Source organism: Xyrauchen texanus, chromosome 37 (assembly GCF_025860055.1).
Source record: "Xyrauchen texanus isolate HMW12.3.18 chromosome 37, RBS_HiC_50CHRs, whole genome shotgun sequence".
NCBI lineage: Eukaryota > Metazoa > Chordata > Actinopteri > Cypriniformes > Catostomidae > Xyrauchen > Xyrauchen texanus.
In genome coordinates, this window is record NC_068312.1 from 20,964,686 (window position 1) to 20,981,415 (window position 16,730).

The 16,730-nt window shown below is 38.7% G+C and overlaps 1 protein-coding gene across 1 annotated transcript in view; it reads right to left on the bottom strand.

Annotated features, from left to right (window-relative positions):
• Nucleotides 1-16,730, bottom strand: part of LOC127630441 (serine-rich coiled-coil domain-containing protein 1-like) — a 118,490-nt gene that overhangs the window by 63,445 nt on the left and 38,315 nt on the right. The window contains exons 6-7 of the mRNA XM_052107960.1: nucleotides 11,373-11,514; nucleotides 4,177-4,254 (exon numbers count right to left, since the gene is read on the bottom strand). Of these exons, the coding sequence (XP_051963920.1) occupies nucleotides 4,177-4,254; nucleotides 11,373-11,514 (220 nt within the window). The remainder of the gene's footprint in view (nucleotides 1-4,176; nucleotides 4,255-11,372; nucleotides 11,515-16,730) is intronic.

Consider the following 16,730-nt stretch of genomic DNA (forward strand, 5'->3'; position numbering starts at 1 on the left):
ATTTAATGCATCCTTTATTAAAGTTCAAATAATAAAGAAGTGCATCATAAACAAACTGTGTGGTCAGGAACAAGCCTATGAGTCTAATGAAGGGGGAGAAATTGAAAGTGCACCCGACTGAGGCACCCTCTGGCATGGGGATACCTGTCCCTTGTGCGCGTTTGCTCTAGATTAATAATGTGAGCCTATGTATGCTGTAGCCTATGAATCATGTGTGTATCTTATTGTGAAGTAAATCGGCGATATTAATAAGATAGAGTTTGTTTTTGTGAGTTAAAGATGGATCAAAGTCAAAATAAAGGTGAGAGAGTGTAGTCTTAGCCCATTATACACTGCAAGTTTTTAATCAGTCTTTGATCAAGTTTTTTTTTTGGCTTGTTTTCAAAAAATAAATCTAAAACTCCTTTAAAACAATGTACATTTACATTAGTTGCTATACTGCAGAATAAAAAATTATTATTGGAGAATGTTGAATACAATATATAAATATTTTTAAATATCTAAAATCAGTCTACTTAAAACAAGATATATTTACCTGAGAAGCAACATATAAGATATTTAGACTTGCTTTTAGAGAATATGTGGAAAACAATGCAAAACAAGACAAAAACTCTTGATTATAATAGTTTTTTTTTTTTTGCAGTGAATTTTTACTGAATTAAACTTAATAAAAAAAGTTTTTTTTCCCTTGGAATACAGTGAAAGTCATTTAAAGCTGATAAAGATGAGTTTGTCCTCTTTAGTGTTAGTAAGCATGTTTAATACAACCTTTTAAGTCGGGACACAGCTAATGATTAATCGATGCAATAAATCAACTGAATAGTCGAATAATCGTTCTAATAATCGTTAGATTAATCGATTATCAAAACAATCGTTCATTGCAGCCCTATTACTCACCCTTATTCTTTCTTCTGCAGAACAAACACAAATATTTTAAGAAGAATATAGGTCAATACAATGCAAGTGAATGGTGACCATAATGTTGAAACTCAAAAATCACATAAATGCAGCATAAAAGCAATCCATAAGTCTCCAGAATCCCGCATGACATTCTTTTTTTTGTGGAACACAAAAGGAGTTATTCAAAGCAGAATGTTCAAGTTACTCTTTTCCATACAATGAAAGTAAATAGTGATCACTGCCATCAAACAAAATTGTCAGTAAATAATTACATAAATTTCATTCTGTTCCTTACACAAAGCCACCATATGGCTTCAGAATTCTTGGAATAAAGTGCACAAGTCATGTGGACTAAATATATAGTATAGTCTTTTTTTTTTTTTTTACTTCTCCTGTGGTGTTTAACAGAATTTTATATATATATATATATATATATATATATATATATATATATATATATATATATATATATATATATATATATATATATATATATCCTGTTTGGAACTAAATGAGGGTGAGTATATGACTGAATGGGTTCATTTTTGGGTTAACTTTTCTTTTAAGAATCATGTGAAGTTGAAAATCTTAATATATTTTTAAATATGTGTCCAAAGTTGCCATTGTCTTATTCTGATGTGATCCTAATTTTAAAATGTTATTCGCTGTAACATCTCACTTAAACAAAATAATAATTCTCAAAGCAAAAGACAACATTTTAGATGCATAACAAATGTGTGCATGATTACTTGTGCGACAAGTGCTGTGTTTCATTTGGACCGTTTAACTTCTAAATTGCTTACAACAAAATAAAACTAATATTATGACAATGAGGAAGGATCACTGCAAGAGCAACAACTAAACAAAAAAATACATATAACATAAATGTTATTGCAATCTTATTGTTTGTGAGCCATACCGAGCCCTTACTTACAACATCTTAAAGCATTTTTTTGTGCGTCCAGTTTGAATTTACTTTTGCATTCACTTCCAACTCACAAATTGATTCTAATTGATGCCATAAAAAGGTCATGTCCTGAGCAATGCATGCAGTAAAAAGGCAGGATGTAGCCTCCTCCAAATCCCTGCCTGTGGGGAATATTTAATTATATCGGTTTAACAAGAGGCACTTTATCTGTGCAGTGCCATGGAGGACCTCTAGAGAGGTTTTGGTCACAGTTGCATACACACACAGGAAAGAGAGCTGGGTCTTTAGCCCAAGCTGTAAAGCTGCATATGAGTGACTTTTCCATCTGTCTGTCCTAGATTAAACACTTGAGGCAAGAAAAGGATGAAGGACTTAATAAATGAGAATGTCCTAATGAAATCATCTTCATGTCGTTACAAACCCGTATGACATTCTTTTTTTTGTTTGTGGACCACAAAAGGAGTTATTCAAAGCAGAATGTCCAAGTTCCTCTTTTCCATACAATGAAAGTAAATGGTGACCACTGCAGTCAAACAAGATTTCCAGTAAATAACAACTTAAATTTCATTCTGTTCCTTACACAAAGCCACCATATGGCTTCAGAAGACTAGGAATAATGAGCACAAGTCATATGAACTAAATGTATAGTATGGTCCTTTTTGAAGCTTGACAATGCTTGGTCCCCTTCCGCCTTCATTATATGGAAGAAAACAGCTTGGACATTCTGTTAAACTTCTCTTGTGGTGTTTAACATATGAAGAAAAAAGATATCCTGTTTGGAATTAAATGAGGGCGAGTAAATGATGACTGAATGTTCTTTTTTGGGTGAACAATTCCTTTAACAATTCAATAATCTCGCTCTCTCACTACCAAGTATGGAGCGATTAGAGATGGACAAGGTATTGCAAAGGGTTTTTACCATTATATACTCTGAAGGGGGCATCGGAAGAGTAACTGCAATAGATGTCCTTAGTTATTCCTGTATAGGGAGGATTGTAATAGTAAAAATTTTAAACAGGACACCCTCGGAGTGGAGGGCACAGCCACACTCACTTAACAAGATGTTATTAATACGCAGGTGACAGGAACACTGGGACAAATGAGTCTGGTACCCCCCACTCCACTCACATTCTCCCAGGCTTGCAATGCAACTGGCTCCTCCATTCCCCAATCTGATGCTGTGCTCTCACTGCAGGAGAATGCTTTCCGCAGGCTCTAGTTATTACGAAGGTGGGGATAACAAATGTTTAGTGAGAGAAGTTTTCTGTTAAAAGTAGGACAAGAAGTGACACGGTTCCATCTCAGGTGGATTCTAGGGCTTTATTTTTAAAATCTGGAATTTTTTCCTTTTTTCCCCTGGAATGAATCAGGACAAGACCCACCCCTCTCCTGTCAGCTGAACAAAATGTCAGAATGCATGGGCTCCTATTCCAAGCATCTCCCTCTCCCGCCTGAAAGTCACATGATTCGCTGCCGTAACCATCACTTCTGTTAGCTCTCCATATAGGTCAGTAAGGAGGATAGAGAAAGATGCAGACCTCGTTTCCACTTCGCTCAACTCGACAGGATTTTTGAGCCATGCAAAAAAAAAATGTTCTGTTGAAAAACAAAATCCTCTTCTACCAGTTCCTCACAGAAAAATACAAATTCATAAAGCTTTCCCGATGACAGTCCGGGTCCATCTCCAAAAGATTAGGTAACATACCAAAATAATCTCATCATGATAGTGGGAAAAGTGTATTGATGGTGGAGTAACTAAAGTTCTGACAGAGAAAGAAGCCAGCATGAGAAGACCAGGGTGTGCTTTGGAGAGGCACAATGGAGTAGGAAAATGAGTTACATCAATGCAGAGAACTCAATACAGTCTTATAGCGCAGTTGTTACTTTTGATCCATGGGCTTTGAAATCTTCAGAGAAGTAAAAGTGAATCTGTGGTTTTAATCAAAGTGTGACCCCACAATGATAGATCAGTCACAACGTATGTGCCATTTCAAGCTATTAATTAAATAACAATTAGAGATTGATGGCTTTAAGGCCATGTGTGCTTCTCACAAAAATCACTTTTAGCAGATGTATGAATTAATATTTACAGTTTTCTCTTACAGGAAAACTGACTAAAAATATAGATGACCCATCTTGCACCTTGCTTCTTTCATGGCAGTGATTTTAAGCTTATTGTGTATTTAAAGAAAAATAAGAGTCCTTCAATATGACTCGCCCAAACTTCAAGTTTTAATAGGAAATATGTCCAAACGAGAGAAAACAGCTGGTCAAGCCATTTCACAAGGTCGTTAATATATTAGCGTCATACTGTACATTTTGACAAAACATTGAATGCTGACAATTACCTTAAAAGGAAGTGACTTCTCACTGCAGGGGCTTAATGGGAGAGAATGAAGGCTGCTGGCAGGGCTGATCTCTGTGCTCTGAAAGACAAAGATTATGCTAATCTTAATATATAATGAAAGGAAAATAAGTAATAAAAAAGAAAATAAATAACATTCTGCTCAATTTACTCTGAACTGGTTGACTCTGAGGTCTCTCTAGGTTGACAGCATTAAAATGCTCTATTTCAACTATCTGACCCAGACACAGCCAAAAGCAACAAGAACATGTTTTCCAAAGCTTTCAGAAAACCAATTGCACTCATGCATTTAAAAAAAAAAAAACTGGACAACAACACAGTTTTGAAACAGATTGCACTGCTTTACCAATTTCATGTTTCCCAAACTCTAGTCGTGCTGCCTATAATTAATGTTTTGAATGTTTAATTACCCTTTGAACATATGATGGCAAATGTTCTGCATCACTTTCATAAATGGGGAAATATTTTACTACAATGACAGGGGTCAAGGGTTCAACCATATATACTGTACAGTAATGTGCAAAACGTTTATGCACATTTGATAGGATGTTCCAAGCTTCTTTGAGATTTGCCACAGTTCTTCTATCTATTTAGGCTTTCTCAATTGCCTTTGTCTGTTCATGTAATCCCAGACTGATGTTGAGATCTGGGCTCTGTGGGGGCCATACCGTCTGTTGTAGGGTTCCTTGTCAATCGTCTATTCAATTCAATTAAAAAAATATATATAATGGGCTTAAGACTTTTGAACAGTACTATATATATATGTATGCATTAGGACTGGGTAATATATTGAATATTAATGATATAATCAAAATAATTTTGCTGTAATTGTAAAATGTATAAATATCATGAATATCGCTATGATTTTAATGTGCTTTCATTTGGCTATTAAGTTTCATAAACAGTGCATCAGTAGACTAATTTCACGATCCTTAAGGGCTGCACAATTAAACAAAATAATATCAAAATGGCAAGTTGGGCATATGTGATCATTAAACTACAAAAGGCTGTGATTGAAAGACAGATAAACATCGTCTGTGTGTGATTCAGAACAGACCGGTGATGAGCTGAACTGTATCACTTTGTAAGCGCATGGCGGTGCTCTCAGATCAATTCACGTGCATTGTGAAATCAAAGTGATGCAGATTCAAGCATTCACGCAATTCTAAACATCAGTAACAGTTACACGTTAAATAACAGAAAAGGAGGAGTTTACAACATTTCCGGAAATGCGGGACATCGTAAACTGTCAAATACACATTCTGTGTCACGATAAAAGGTCCTTGAGAATTTGAAGTAAATACAGCACATTCTGTGTCAAAATAAAAGCCCCAGGTGAAGGTGAAACAAACAGGACAGAAATAATACTTTTGTATACAGCAAATCTAATAATGACAATAATAATGATAATTCAGCATTATATTATAATAATAAACCTGGTGTGTCCCAGTAATAATTTTGTATTATGCAATGTTCAACTGGGGTTTCAAAAAGAAGTCAGTGAATCAGCTTTACACACCTTGTTCATTCAAAAAAAAATTATTAGTAAAAATATTTGATGGTAACTAATGCTTTTTATTAAGCTACTATGCATCATTGTGTATGAAATATAAATATAAAGTACAGATCAATGAAAATTATTGAATTTCATTCTCCCCTGTGTTTATTTAACTAATTATTAGATTTTTACTTAATGTCTTTAAAATATTTAATCTACTTGGCTACAATTGCTGTTTGGATGAAATGATGGTTCCTCTGATAAAAAAAAAACTAAACCTTTTAAACCATTTAAGAGCAAATACATAATTATCGAGAACTATATCAAATACCGTCAACAGGCTGAAAAATATTGAGATATAACTTATGACATACTGCCTAGCCCTACTAACACACACACACACACACACACACACACACACACACACACACAAGTGGTATAGATGCTCTTTGTATTCTGGGCAGTAGCCAGAACACTTTTCTTCTTCACTGTGCCACGGTCACCTTGACACCCATTTAAGGAATAGTTCACCAAAAAATTAAAATTCTTTACTCACGTGCATGCCATCCCAGATCAGTATGTCTTCTGTATTTTAGAAGAATATCTCAGCTCTGTAGGTAAATCCAATGCAAGTGAATGGTGACCAAAATGTAAAAGTTCCAAAAAGCAAATAAAAGACATCTTAAAAGTAATCCATACGACTACAGAGTTTTAATCCATGTCTTTTTAAACTATCTAATCTGGTTTGGGTAAGAACAGATCAAAATGTAACTCCTTTTTCCACTGTACATTTTGCCCTTGCAGTCTCTAGACATGATCATGATCTCAAGCTCGTTAACACGTCCTAGTGCTTGACACGAGCACGGAGCACTAGATGGCAACAGGAAGGGTAATCAAACTCAAAATGATGATATTCAAGGATACTGCTGATGTCAAGATTTCTGGTAAAAAAAGGAGTTATATTTTGGTCTAATCTCACTCACAACCAATTGGATGCTTCAGAAGACATGGATTAAACTACTGGGGCCTTAAGGATTACTTTATGCTGCCTTTATGTGCTCTTTGGACATTCAAAATTGAGGTCACCCTTCACTTGAATTGTGCGGACCTACAGATCTTAGATATTCTTCTAAAAATCTTTGTTCGTGTTCTACAGAAGAAAGAATGAGGGTGAGTAAACGATGAGGTAATTTTCATTTTTGGGTGAAATTTTCCTTTTATGTGAGAAGAGAAAGTGACATGGTCAGAAACAAAACATTTTAATTTAAGTAAAGTGGAGCAGAGACACACAGCAAGCGATAATACAGATATCAGACCTATTTTGTAAAAAAAAAAAAAAAAAAAAAAAAAAAGCTAAAGTTTATCTGAGAAATAGGATGAAGCAACACTGAAAACAATCTTCTTTCTTTGGGCAATCCTAGCAAGAAAGTTCAGCTGAATCAGGCAAAATAGCATGTGGTGGTACCATAATGTTTTGTTAGAGAAAGAAATCTGGATTGAGATGATAGGGTAATAAAAGGGACAGACTGTAAATTCATCCGTAGTTACAGAAGTCACCGTGTTTGGAGAAATAATTCTCCATAATTACAGTAATTATTCCCATTAATTTAGCTTTATTAAGAAAAATGTAACCAGCCTTTCTGAATGAATAAACACTACTATTTTGTACACTACTATTTATTTTGAACTGCTCCCTTTGCAACAGTGTGTTTAAGAAGAGACAGTAAAGACTTTAAATTACCAATTCTCTGTGCTATTAATAACATACATTTTTTTTCACAATTTCAGTGAATTATTTTTGTTAAGTATTTTTGCACTGGTGCCCATAAGATCCCAGTAATACCACTGGTGGGAAGTGGAGGGGAAAAAAAGGTAAATAAGGACATGAATCAAGTGGTGAATGCAACCATTGATATAATTGAACAATTTCAAATTACATTTTTGGTAACTTTTCCACAGCAAATGAAGGTTAATCAGTCTTTCAGACTCTAGTTATTAAAGGACTCAAGATATGATACAATATGTGCTTGTTTTATTAATGTGTGTTTGTGTTTCTACAACAAGGAGAGTACATGGAAACTATAATGAAGTGCAAACATATTGAGGTAATCAAGAAGGTATAAAAGCAAAACAAAGACAAATGTTTTACTAATGCCAATTAATCCCAGTGCATTCATGGTTGGAAGCATTGGAAAATGTTAAATGACAAAATAACACAAGAAACAGACACTGAAACCCTAAATTATTTTCTAAAAAATGTGACACTGTAATTTCTGTAACATCTTACCCTGTCCAATATTAAAATGAATGCTCTGAATATGAAGTAACAAAATGGTTATTTGCACACAAACGGCAAATTCTGAAAGAATACTTCTGGCGTAAAACAGTATAGTTATGCAGATGAGCCAGGCAGGACAACAAAAAGCCAGTTTAAATCCATGGGCAAATCACATGTTTACCATTTTATATTTAGTTGAATTGTTAGCCTTATTTATTTTGAACTGCTACACTAAATGCATTGCCAAGTATTTGTCAGAGATGGGGTATCACATGGCCAAAAAAGGACACAAAAAGAAATGAAGATGGACCAGGCTATGCTTAATTACTGGTCAAGCACAATAAAAGTGCAGCAGAAATGTATAAAGCCATTGTGATTCTTGTTTCATTGTGTTTTACAAATTCAGCGGGAAGATTGCTAATTTGCATGTTAATGAGAAGAGTCTGAAAAAGGCCAAATAACATCCTCTTTAAAATTCATGCATGTGCACTGTTCTCTGGACCTTTACTAAGGAAAGATATTGTTAGCAACTACTTGTAGGAATGTGGAACAGAGGTGCGGTCATTACGGTTAATAGTGGGTGGGTAAAAATATGGATTTTCCGATGCATCACGTTTCTTATTTGAATCTATATTGATTATTAAAGACAGATTCAAGTGAAATCTGTTAGAGTGGTGGTGGTGTAGTGGGCTAAAGCACATATCTGTTAATCAGAAGGTCGCTGGTTCGATCCCCACAGCCACCACCATTGTGTCCTTGAGCAAGGCACTTAACTCCAGGTTGCTCCGGGGGGGGATTGTCCCTGTAATAATTGCACTAAGTCGCTTTGGATAAAAGCATCTGCCAAATTGCAAATGCAGTATAGGGCCGCAAAAGCTGGCATCTGGTGCTTTTTGCCTGGTGCCTCATTAGTTTCACAGAAGAAGCTCACGCAAGTGAAGAGCTCCGCTCTGTTTTGAGGTCTGTGGAGACCTCAAAACTTAAGACCCATTTTAATTCTGAAAAGGTTTAGGTTAAAGCCCTGCTGAGGAAGTCAAACCACTCAAACATCTGTAATTATGTCAATAATTGGCATACAGTTCACAGCAATCCATTTCACAAATTAATTTATCAATCAGTTGGAGATTTATTATGAGGGCTTGTTTAAGGACCCATCAATTTCAACAAGCGTCAGATATGCTTGTGTAGCGTCTCGGGTACGTTGCATCATAAACATAACTTTTTAGGTCACTGTGTCAAGTTAAATATAATTTAATACTTATAACACATCTTGAGATCCCTTTGTTCGCATTTGCACTCAATCAAATGTTTTGAACGCAAGAACGTAACGAATGTCTGTTTTGTGCAGTCTGGTTGTTTTCTTCACTGTATAAACTGTGCGTTGCCACACAGATGAAATTTCAATTACTGCCCTCTGGAGTAAATAGGTGTTACTACAAGCTTGCATTTCTCAGGAATCTTCCTTATTACAATCCAGGGGCATTGCGGTTAATTGCGTTAATTTTTTAACGTGTTATTTTAAAATAAAATTAAATCGCACTGAATTAACACGTTAAATTGACAGCCCTAATATATATATATTACACACACACACACACACACACACACACACACACACACACACACACACACACACAGAGGCGGCCAAAAGTTTGGAATAATGTACAGATTTTGCTGTTTCGGAAAGAAATTGGTACTTTTCATTCACCAAAGTGGCATTCAACTGATCACAAAATATGGTCAGGACATTACTAATATAGGAAAACAGCAAAAAAAAAAAATTATCAAATCTAGACAGGCCCCATTTCCAGCAGCCACCACTTCAACACCTTATCCTTGAGTAATCATGCTAAATTGCTAATTTGGAACTAGAAATTCACTTGCCATTATATCAAACACAGCTGAAAGCTATTTGGTTCATTAAATGAAGTTGTGGCGCAGGTGGTGTGTTGGCTACTAATCACAAGGCTGGCGGTTCGATTCCTGGCCCATAGGACTCCACATGCTGAAGTATCCTTGGGCAAGACACTGAATCCCAATTTGCTCCCATTGGCAGGCTAGCACCTAGCATGGCAGCTCTGCTGTTATTGGTGTGTGTGTGTGTGTGTGTGTGTGTGTTGTGTGAATGAGTCACAGTGTAAAGGGCTTTGATAAAAGGTTAGAAAACTGTCTTTGTGTTCGTTTTTGAGTTACCACAGTTAGAAGCAGACTGGGATGTCTTAAGGTCAATATTAGGTCAAAAATGGCAAAAAAGAAAACAAAAAACGAAACAGCTTCATCTAGAAACTCATCACTCAATCATTGTTTTGAGGAATGAAGGCTATACAATGCTTGAAATTGCCAAAACACTTGAATATGTCATACAAAGGTGTACACTACAGTCTTCAAATACAAAAGGACAACTGGCTCTAACAAGGACAGAAAGAGATTTGAAATGCCATATGTACAACTAAACAAGAGAATAAGTTCATCAGAGTCTCTAGTTTGAGAAATAGATCCCTCGCATGTCCTCAGCTGTCAGCTTCATTGAATTCTACCTGCTCAACACCAGTTTCATGTACAACAGTAAAGAGAAGTCTCAGGGGTTCAGGCCTTACGGGAAGAATTGCAAAGAAAGACACTTTTTGAAAAGAGTGTTATGAATCTTAAACTCATTGAGCTTTTGTGGGATCAGCTCGATTGTAAGGTGCGTGAGAAGTGCCCGACAAGACAGCCACACCAATGGCATGTGCTACAGGAAGCGTGGAGTGAAATGTCATCTGAGTATATGGACAAACTGACAGCTGGTATGACAAGGGCAAAGCTGTCATTGCTGCACATGGATGATTTTTGGATGAGAACTCTTTGTAGTTTAAGAAGTTCTGTCGTTTTTGCTGTGGTATCAAAAAAGAATTCGGAAATGTCATTTTCATGACTCACAACAACTCAAATGTTGGTATCATGACAACCATACCAGCAATAAATAATTATTGTATTCTACACTTTTATTTTATTAGATTAAGAGCAAAAAATGTGGCTATGATGGACAGAAATGCAGACCTTTCAATATGTCATACTGTCTAAGGTCTACAGTACCTTACATGTTCACAGCCCATGTTAGCTGAAGTTATATCCATTGGAAATTGAAAGAAAAACACTAAAAATACTTTCAAAGTTTTCAAAGTACTGTAGGCTGAATGACACAAGGTACAGTACACAACAGTACTTCCACTCCTCAAAGCCTTTCTTGTTGTGACCTATTAAATATGCAGATTACTCCAACAAAAGGTCTATACAGTTTGAATTTAGTTCTTTTGAATTTTTACATCCTCTCAGTGTTTCTGGGTACGTGATAAGGTAGGGCATGTACAGCTCTTAAACCTGTTCTATAGTGGCTTCATGAAGGAAGTGTCAGGGACATTACCTCCTGCAGGGTCCTGCGTAACCGCAGCAGAAGAGTCTTTACTGCTGTGCAGTCCTGCTGCATCAGCCTGAATGGTAATGCTTCCAGCCCGGCCAAGGGCTCATCATCACGAGACAGGCAGAGGGACATCGGCCGCTGCTCCCTGGAAGGACCAAAAGATCACATTAAACATGAGAAAACATTCTGAAAGCATAGCTCCATTCTTGTTCGGTGAATGCTGATTGGTCAATACAGCATTTCAGCCATGATAAAATACATGGTACTGTATATCGTAGCACAGCAACCATAGAGGCCAATTATTAACTTCGCTTACATGTCAGGGACTATATACAAGTGGAAGGATGGCACTTAATGAATTGGCAAAAAAAATTGTGTCATTTATATTTTTTGTATTTAGTAACCATTTTATAAAAGCAATATAGCACTCGAAGCATTGCCCTTTTGAATGTTTAAATCTGTTTCTGGGTACATGGTGAAGCATGAAACTGGTAGGGCATGGAGAGTCCTTGTAAATATATACTATTAATAATAATAATAATAATAATAATAAAAATAACAAAACAAAAAACAAGGCATGAACATAAATGAATGCATTTTATTTTGTTGACAAATATTAACTGTGTCTACATACTTTCTTTACAACATTAGTAATTTTTTATTTTTTATTTCAATGGATGAGTTGAATGGATGTTGAAGGAAAAGCAGCCAACAAGAGCCCAGCACACATAGGAAACCATTCAATATGGTTTCAAATGCATCCAAAGTGGCACCTCATAAAGTTGGTTGAGACAATGCCAAGTGAGTGCAGGGCTCATAATCAAAGAAAACTCTACAATAATTAAAACAATTGGTCACTGCATAATTTCCATTCTTCCATTTGTGCTATCACATAGTTTTGATGACTTAATAAGAATTTAGAATGAATAGGTGTCCAAAATTTAGACTGCAATGTGCCTAACAAAGCACTTTAGCTGTGACCTTATTCACAATACAGCACAGCCTCTCATACCTTATAGCTTAAGACAGTGAGCATGAAACAGGTAGAATAATTAGACCGTGAAATTGTATTAGTTCCAAAAACCAGTTTGAGTTTAAAGAAGTTCCTCAGAAAAATTGATTGCCAACATAGTGTATTGAAGGAATTTGAATACCATACAATGCAATTTAATTGCATTTAACGAAATGAAGAAAAAAAAATGCAATTCATTAAATCATGTCTTCTACCTAAAATCATGATCTTGTTTCAAACTAGAATTAACTTAAATCACAATTAAATTTTAGTCTATTCATTATATGTAGATATCTGGGTAAATTAACAGATAAAATCATGTAGAGAATGAGATAAAATTATACTTGATTAGGAGTGCTTCTTGAAAGAGATGGAAAGGCAAAGTTTTACTGACAAGAAAACACTCGAGAGACAATTGAAAGGCTAGACATAACCTCTTCATCAGGCCTTTCATTTGGTGCAAGTGGATACTAACTATACATATACTCAGACAATTAAACAGTTAAGAGGTTCATAATGTTCATTTATGAGATCTATATCAGTATGTGAGGAAGAAAATCATCCCCATCCATTCCACGGATGACGAACACAAAAACCAAGGCAATATCTTTTTCAAGAATTATTCTCTCTTTGGTTCTTCAAAACCCCACCATCTCTACCTCGTTTCAAAGATAATCTTCAAAGGAAGCACAGGGTATTTGGATTTATAATAATCTCTTATTGAGAGTACTGATAATAATCTCTTATTGAGAGTACTGATAATAATCTCTTATTGATTGAGAGTACTGATAATAATCTCTTATTGAGAGTCCCACACAAAACACACAAGGAGACTTCTCATTAATTTGGATACTTTGATTCAGCTCAAAAGGAGGAGCACATTTCTGCTCCAGACTTGTCTTTCTACGTTTCTGAGCTTCAGATCGCATTTATTTCAGGTGCTTCAACAATAATTAAGTATTTATGCTTTTTGAAATGCAGTATTAAAAGAAGATCAAAAGGAACCTCTGAGTTTCCATTAAAATTAGGTATTTGATTCTTGGAAACCTCTAGAAGATCTGCAGAGTCAAGACAAGCCAGTATAAACACAGTCTCTGTCTTTCAAACAAATGTCTGACATTGTGCAGTTGTTTTTCATTACCACTGTTTATTCAGGGCCTTTGTGGAGTGTCCTTGGAGCTGCAAGAGGAAAGTGAAATTTCCCTTTGCTGCTTTGTGGCAGGTTACAAGCTTTCCATCTCACACTTGTCAATTAATATCATATATATACGCCTTCTGTAACATCTCTCAGAAAAATGGGGATATGTTCTCTTCTAACTCAATCCACACCATCGACTAGTATAAATGTACTATCTATCCTGAAGGACACTGTAAAACGTTAAAGGAATGAGGAAGCGGGAGATGGCAAATCCAACTCAAAGGTAAATTTATTATTTACACAAACATGTTCACTTGAATGAGCAACTATGTAGCTTTAGATAAATCACTCAAAAGGTTTGCTAATGGAAACAGCAGCGGCTGTATGGGGGCTTTCTCTCCCTCACTCTGAGGTCTGGCACCTTTTTATTTCCCCCGTCTCTCACTGCGAACATAGAAACAGCAATTACCAGCAATTCATCTCAGGTGAAAACTTATCGGTTACCTAACGTAACCTCGGTTCTCTCTAGATGAGGGAACGAGTATTGCGTAAGCTAGCTTACGCTACGGGAAAGATTCATCTTTTCTGAGATATTGAAGCCAAAAAATTATCCTTAATTTTTGTATCCATTGTCAATGCAGTGCGGCAACTGCAGACCTTGAGCGGGCTAGCTAGCGAGCTCATAGGTTGCTCTGCGGCAACTACTGCAGCCTATAGACGAGCTTGGGCGAACTCGCATCCAATGAGAGGCGTCTGCGCGCTCACTGCATCAAAGCCCGCCAAAATGGGCGTGACTTGAGTGCATATAAGCGTAGTTCGTAGGTTGGAACCCTGGTTTTCATTGACTGAAGCGAAAAGTCGCTCGTGGCGCGAGCACAGCCGGCTATGCAATACTCGTTCCCTCATCTAGAGAGAACCGAGGTTACGTTAGGTAACCGATACGTTCTCTTACGAGAGGTTCTCTCGTATTGCGTAAGCTAGCTTACGCAATGGGAACCCATTGTCAACGCCGTGCGCGCCAAGCATCCACTGTATGAGCCCCAGGGAATTAAGGGGGGACCCGGGGGAGCCCTTATGAGTGGGGAAATAATATTTGGCCGGCAAGAATGCAGGTCATTGATTGTGTAATACATAAGCACATAGTGGGAAGGGAACGACAGAGCGGCGGTGCCGGTCTGTGTGGAATGTGTCCCATCAGTGCAGCTCACCAGGGGAGCTGTAGCGTATTAAATCGCTAGTAGTTTTGCCTGCAGAGCGGGCACTTCCATATTGTAAAATCTGACAAAGGTGGAGGGTAAGTCCATCCCGCTGCCACACATATGTCGTGAATGGAAATCCCGCTGGACCATGCCCACGAGGATGCCATGCCTCTAGTGGAGTGAGCCCTAATGCCCAACAGGCATGGCAGGTCTTTTGATGCGTATGCAGCAGCAATAGCGTCCACTATCCATCTAGATAGTGTCTGTTTCGAGGCGGCGAGACCTTTGGTGCGCCCTCCGAACGAAACGAAAAGCTGCTCAGAGCGTCTGAAAGCGGCGGAGCGAGCAGCATACAATCTCAGTGCTCTGACCGGGCAAAGGAGATTGGCGTCGCGTTCGCTATCGGGTGCTGGCAGCGCCGATAGGGAAATTACCTGTCCTCTGAAAGGAGTACCGATCACCTTGGGAACATAGCCGTGTCTAGGCTTTAAAATGACCTTGGAGTCACTTGGTCCAAACTCAAGACACGCAGCGCTGACAGACAGCGCGTGAAGGTCTCCCACACGTTTGACTGATGACAGGGCAGTCAGAAAAACGGTTTTGAGTGAAAGGTATTTCAAATCCACAGATTGAAGTGGTTCGAAAGGGGGGGCTTTCATAGTTTCGAGAACTATAGAAAGATCCCAGATAGGAACCGATGGGGGGCGCGGGGGGTTCATCCTTCTAGCTCCCTTGAGGAAGCGGATGACCAGCTCGTTTTTACCCCATGACTGGCCGTGCAGGGGTTCAGCGAACGCCGCAACGGCCGCCACATACACTTTGAGTGTGGATGGAGATCTGCCCTTATCCAGCAGCTCTTGTAGAAATACGAGCAGCGACGACACCCCACATGTCCGCGGGTCCAGGTCTCTGTCGGTGCACCATTTTGAGAACACAGACCATTTAGACGCATAGAGTCTTCTCGTGGAAGGGGCTCTAGCGTGTATGATGGTGTTTATTACTCCTTCTGGCAGAGCGACGGGTAGTCGTTGATCACCCACGCATGCAGCCCAGCGCTCTGGGTGGGGATGCCAGATTGTGCCGCGAGCTTGAGAGAGGAGATCTGCTCTCACTGGGATGGGCCACGGCGCTGTCAGTGACAGCTGCGTAAGCTCCGGGAACCATGTCTGATTCTCCCAACGCGGGGCTATGAGGAGCACCGAGTAACGCGTTTCCCTGATCCTCTGCATTACCTGTGGCAATAGCGAGACGGGAGGGAAGGCGTAAAGCGGGCGTCTGGGCCAGTCCTGGGCCAGCGCGTCCTCGCTTTTCGAGAAAAATATTGGGCAGTGAGAGTTCTCTTTGGACGCAAAGAGGTCTATCTCTGCTCTGCCGAATAGGTGCCATAACGTCTGGACTGTTTGAGCGTGCAGGGACCATTCCCCTGGGGGAATATTGTCTCTGGACACTCTGTCCGGGCCGTCGTTCAGATGACCTGGCACGTGCGTCGCCCTCAGCGAGCGCAGGTGGCACTGGAACCAACTCAGTATGCGTTTCGTCAGATGGAATAGGTTCCTGGATCTGACACCGCCCTGACGGTTTAGGTAGGATACCACAGATCTGTTGTCCGAACGGACCAGGACGTGGTGACCCTGAATGACCGGGAGAAAGCGCACGAGCGCGTACTCGACCGATATCATTTCCAGACAATTTATGTGAAGGAGCTTTTCCTGAACTGACCATAGGCCGAAAACCGGAGAGCCCTCGCAGACCGCGCCCCAACCCGTGTTGGACGCGTCTGTCGAGATGACTTTTCGGCGAGATACAGCTCCCATTGTCACTCCCCGCTGATACCATTCGGCCACTGTCCAGGGCTGCAGAGTTGAAATACAGGTCTGAGTCACCTTGATGGGCTGGCGACCTGTGGCCCAAGCCCAGCGAGACGCGCGGGTGTTTAGCCAATGCTGAAGCGGGCGCATATGCAGTAAACCCAGCTGAAGTACTGCTGCGGCTGAGGCCATGTAACCTAGCAC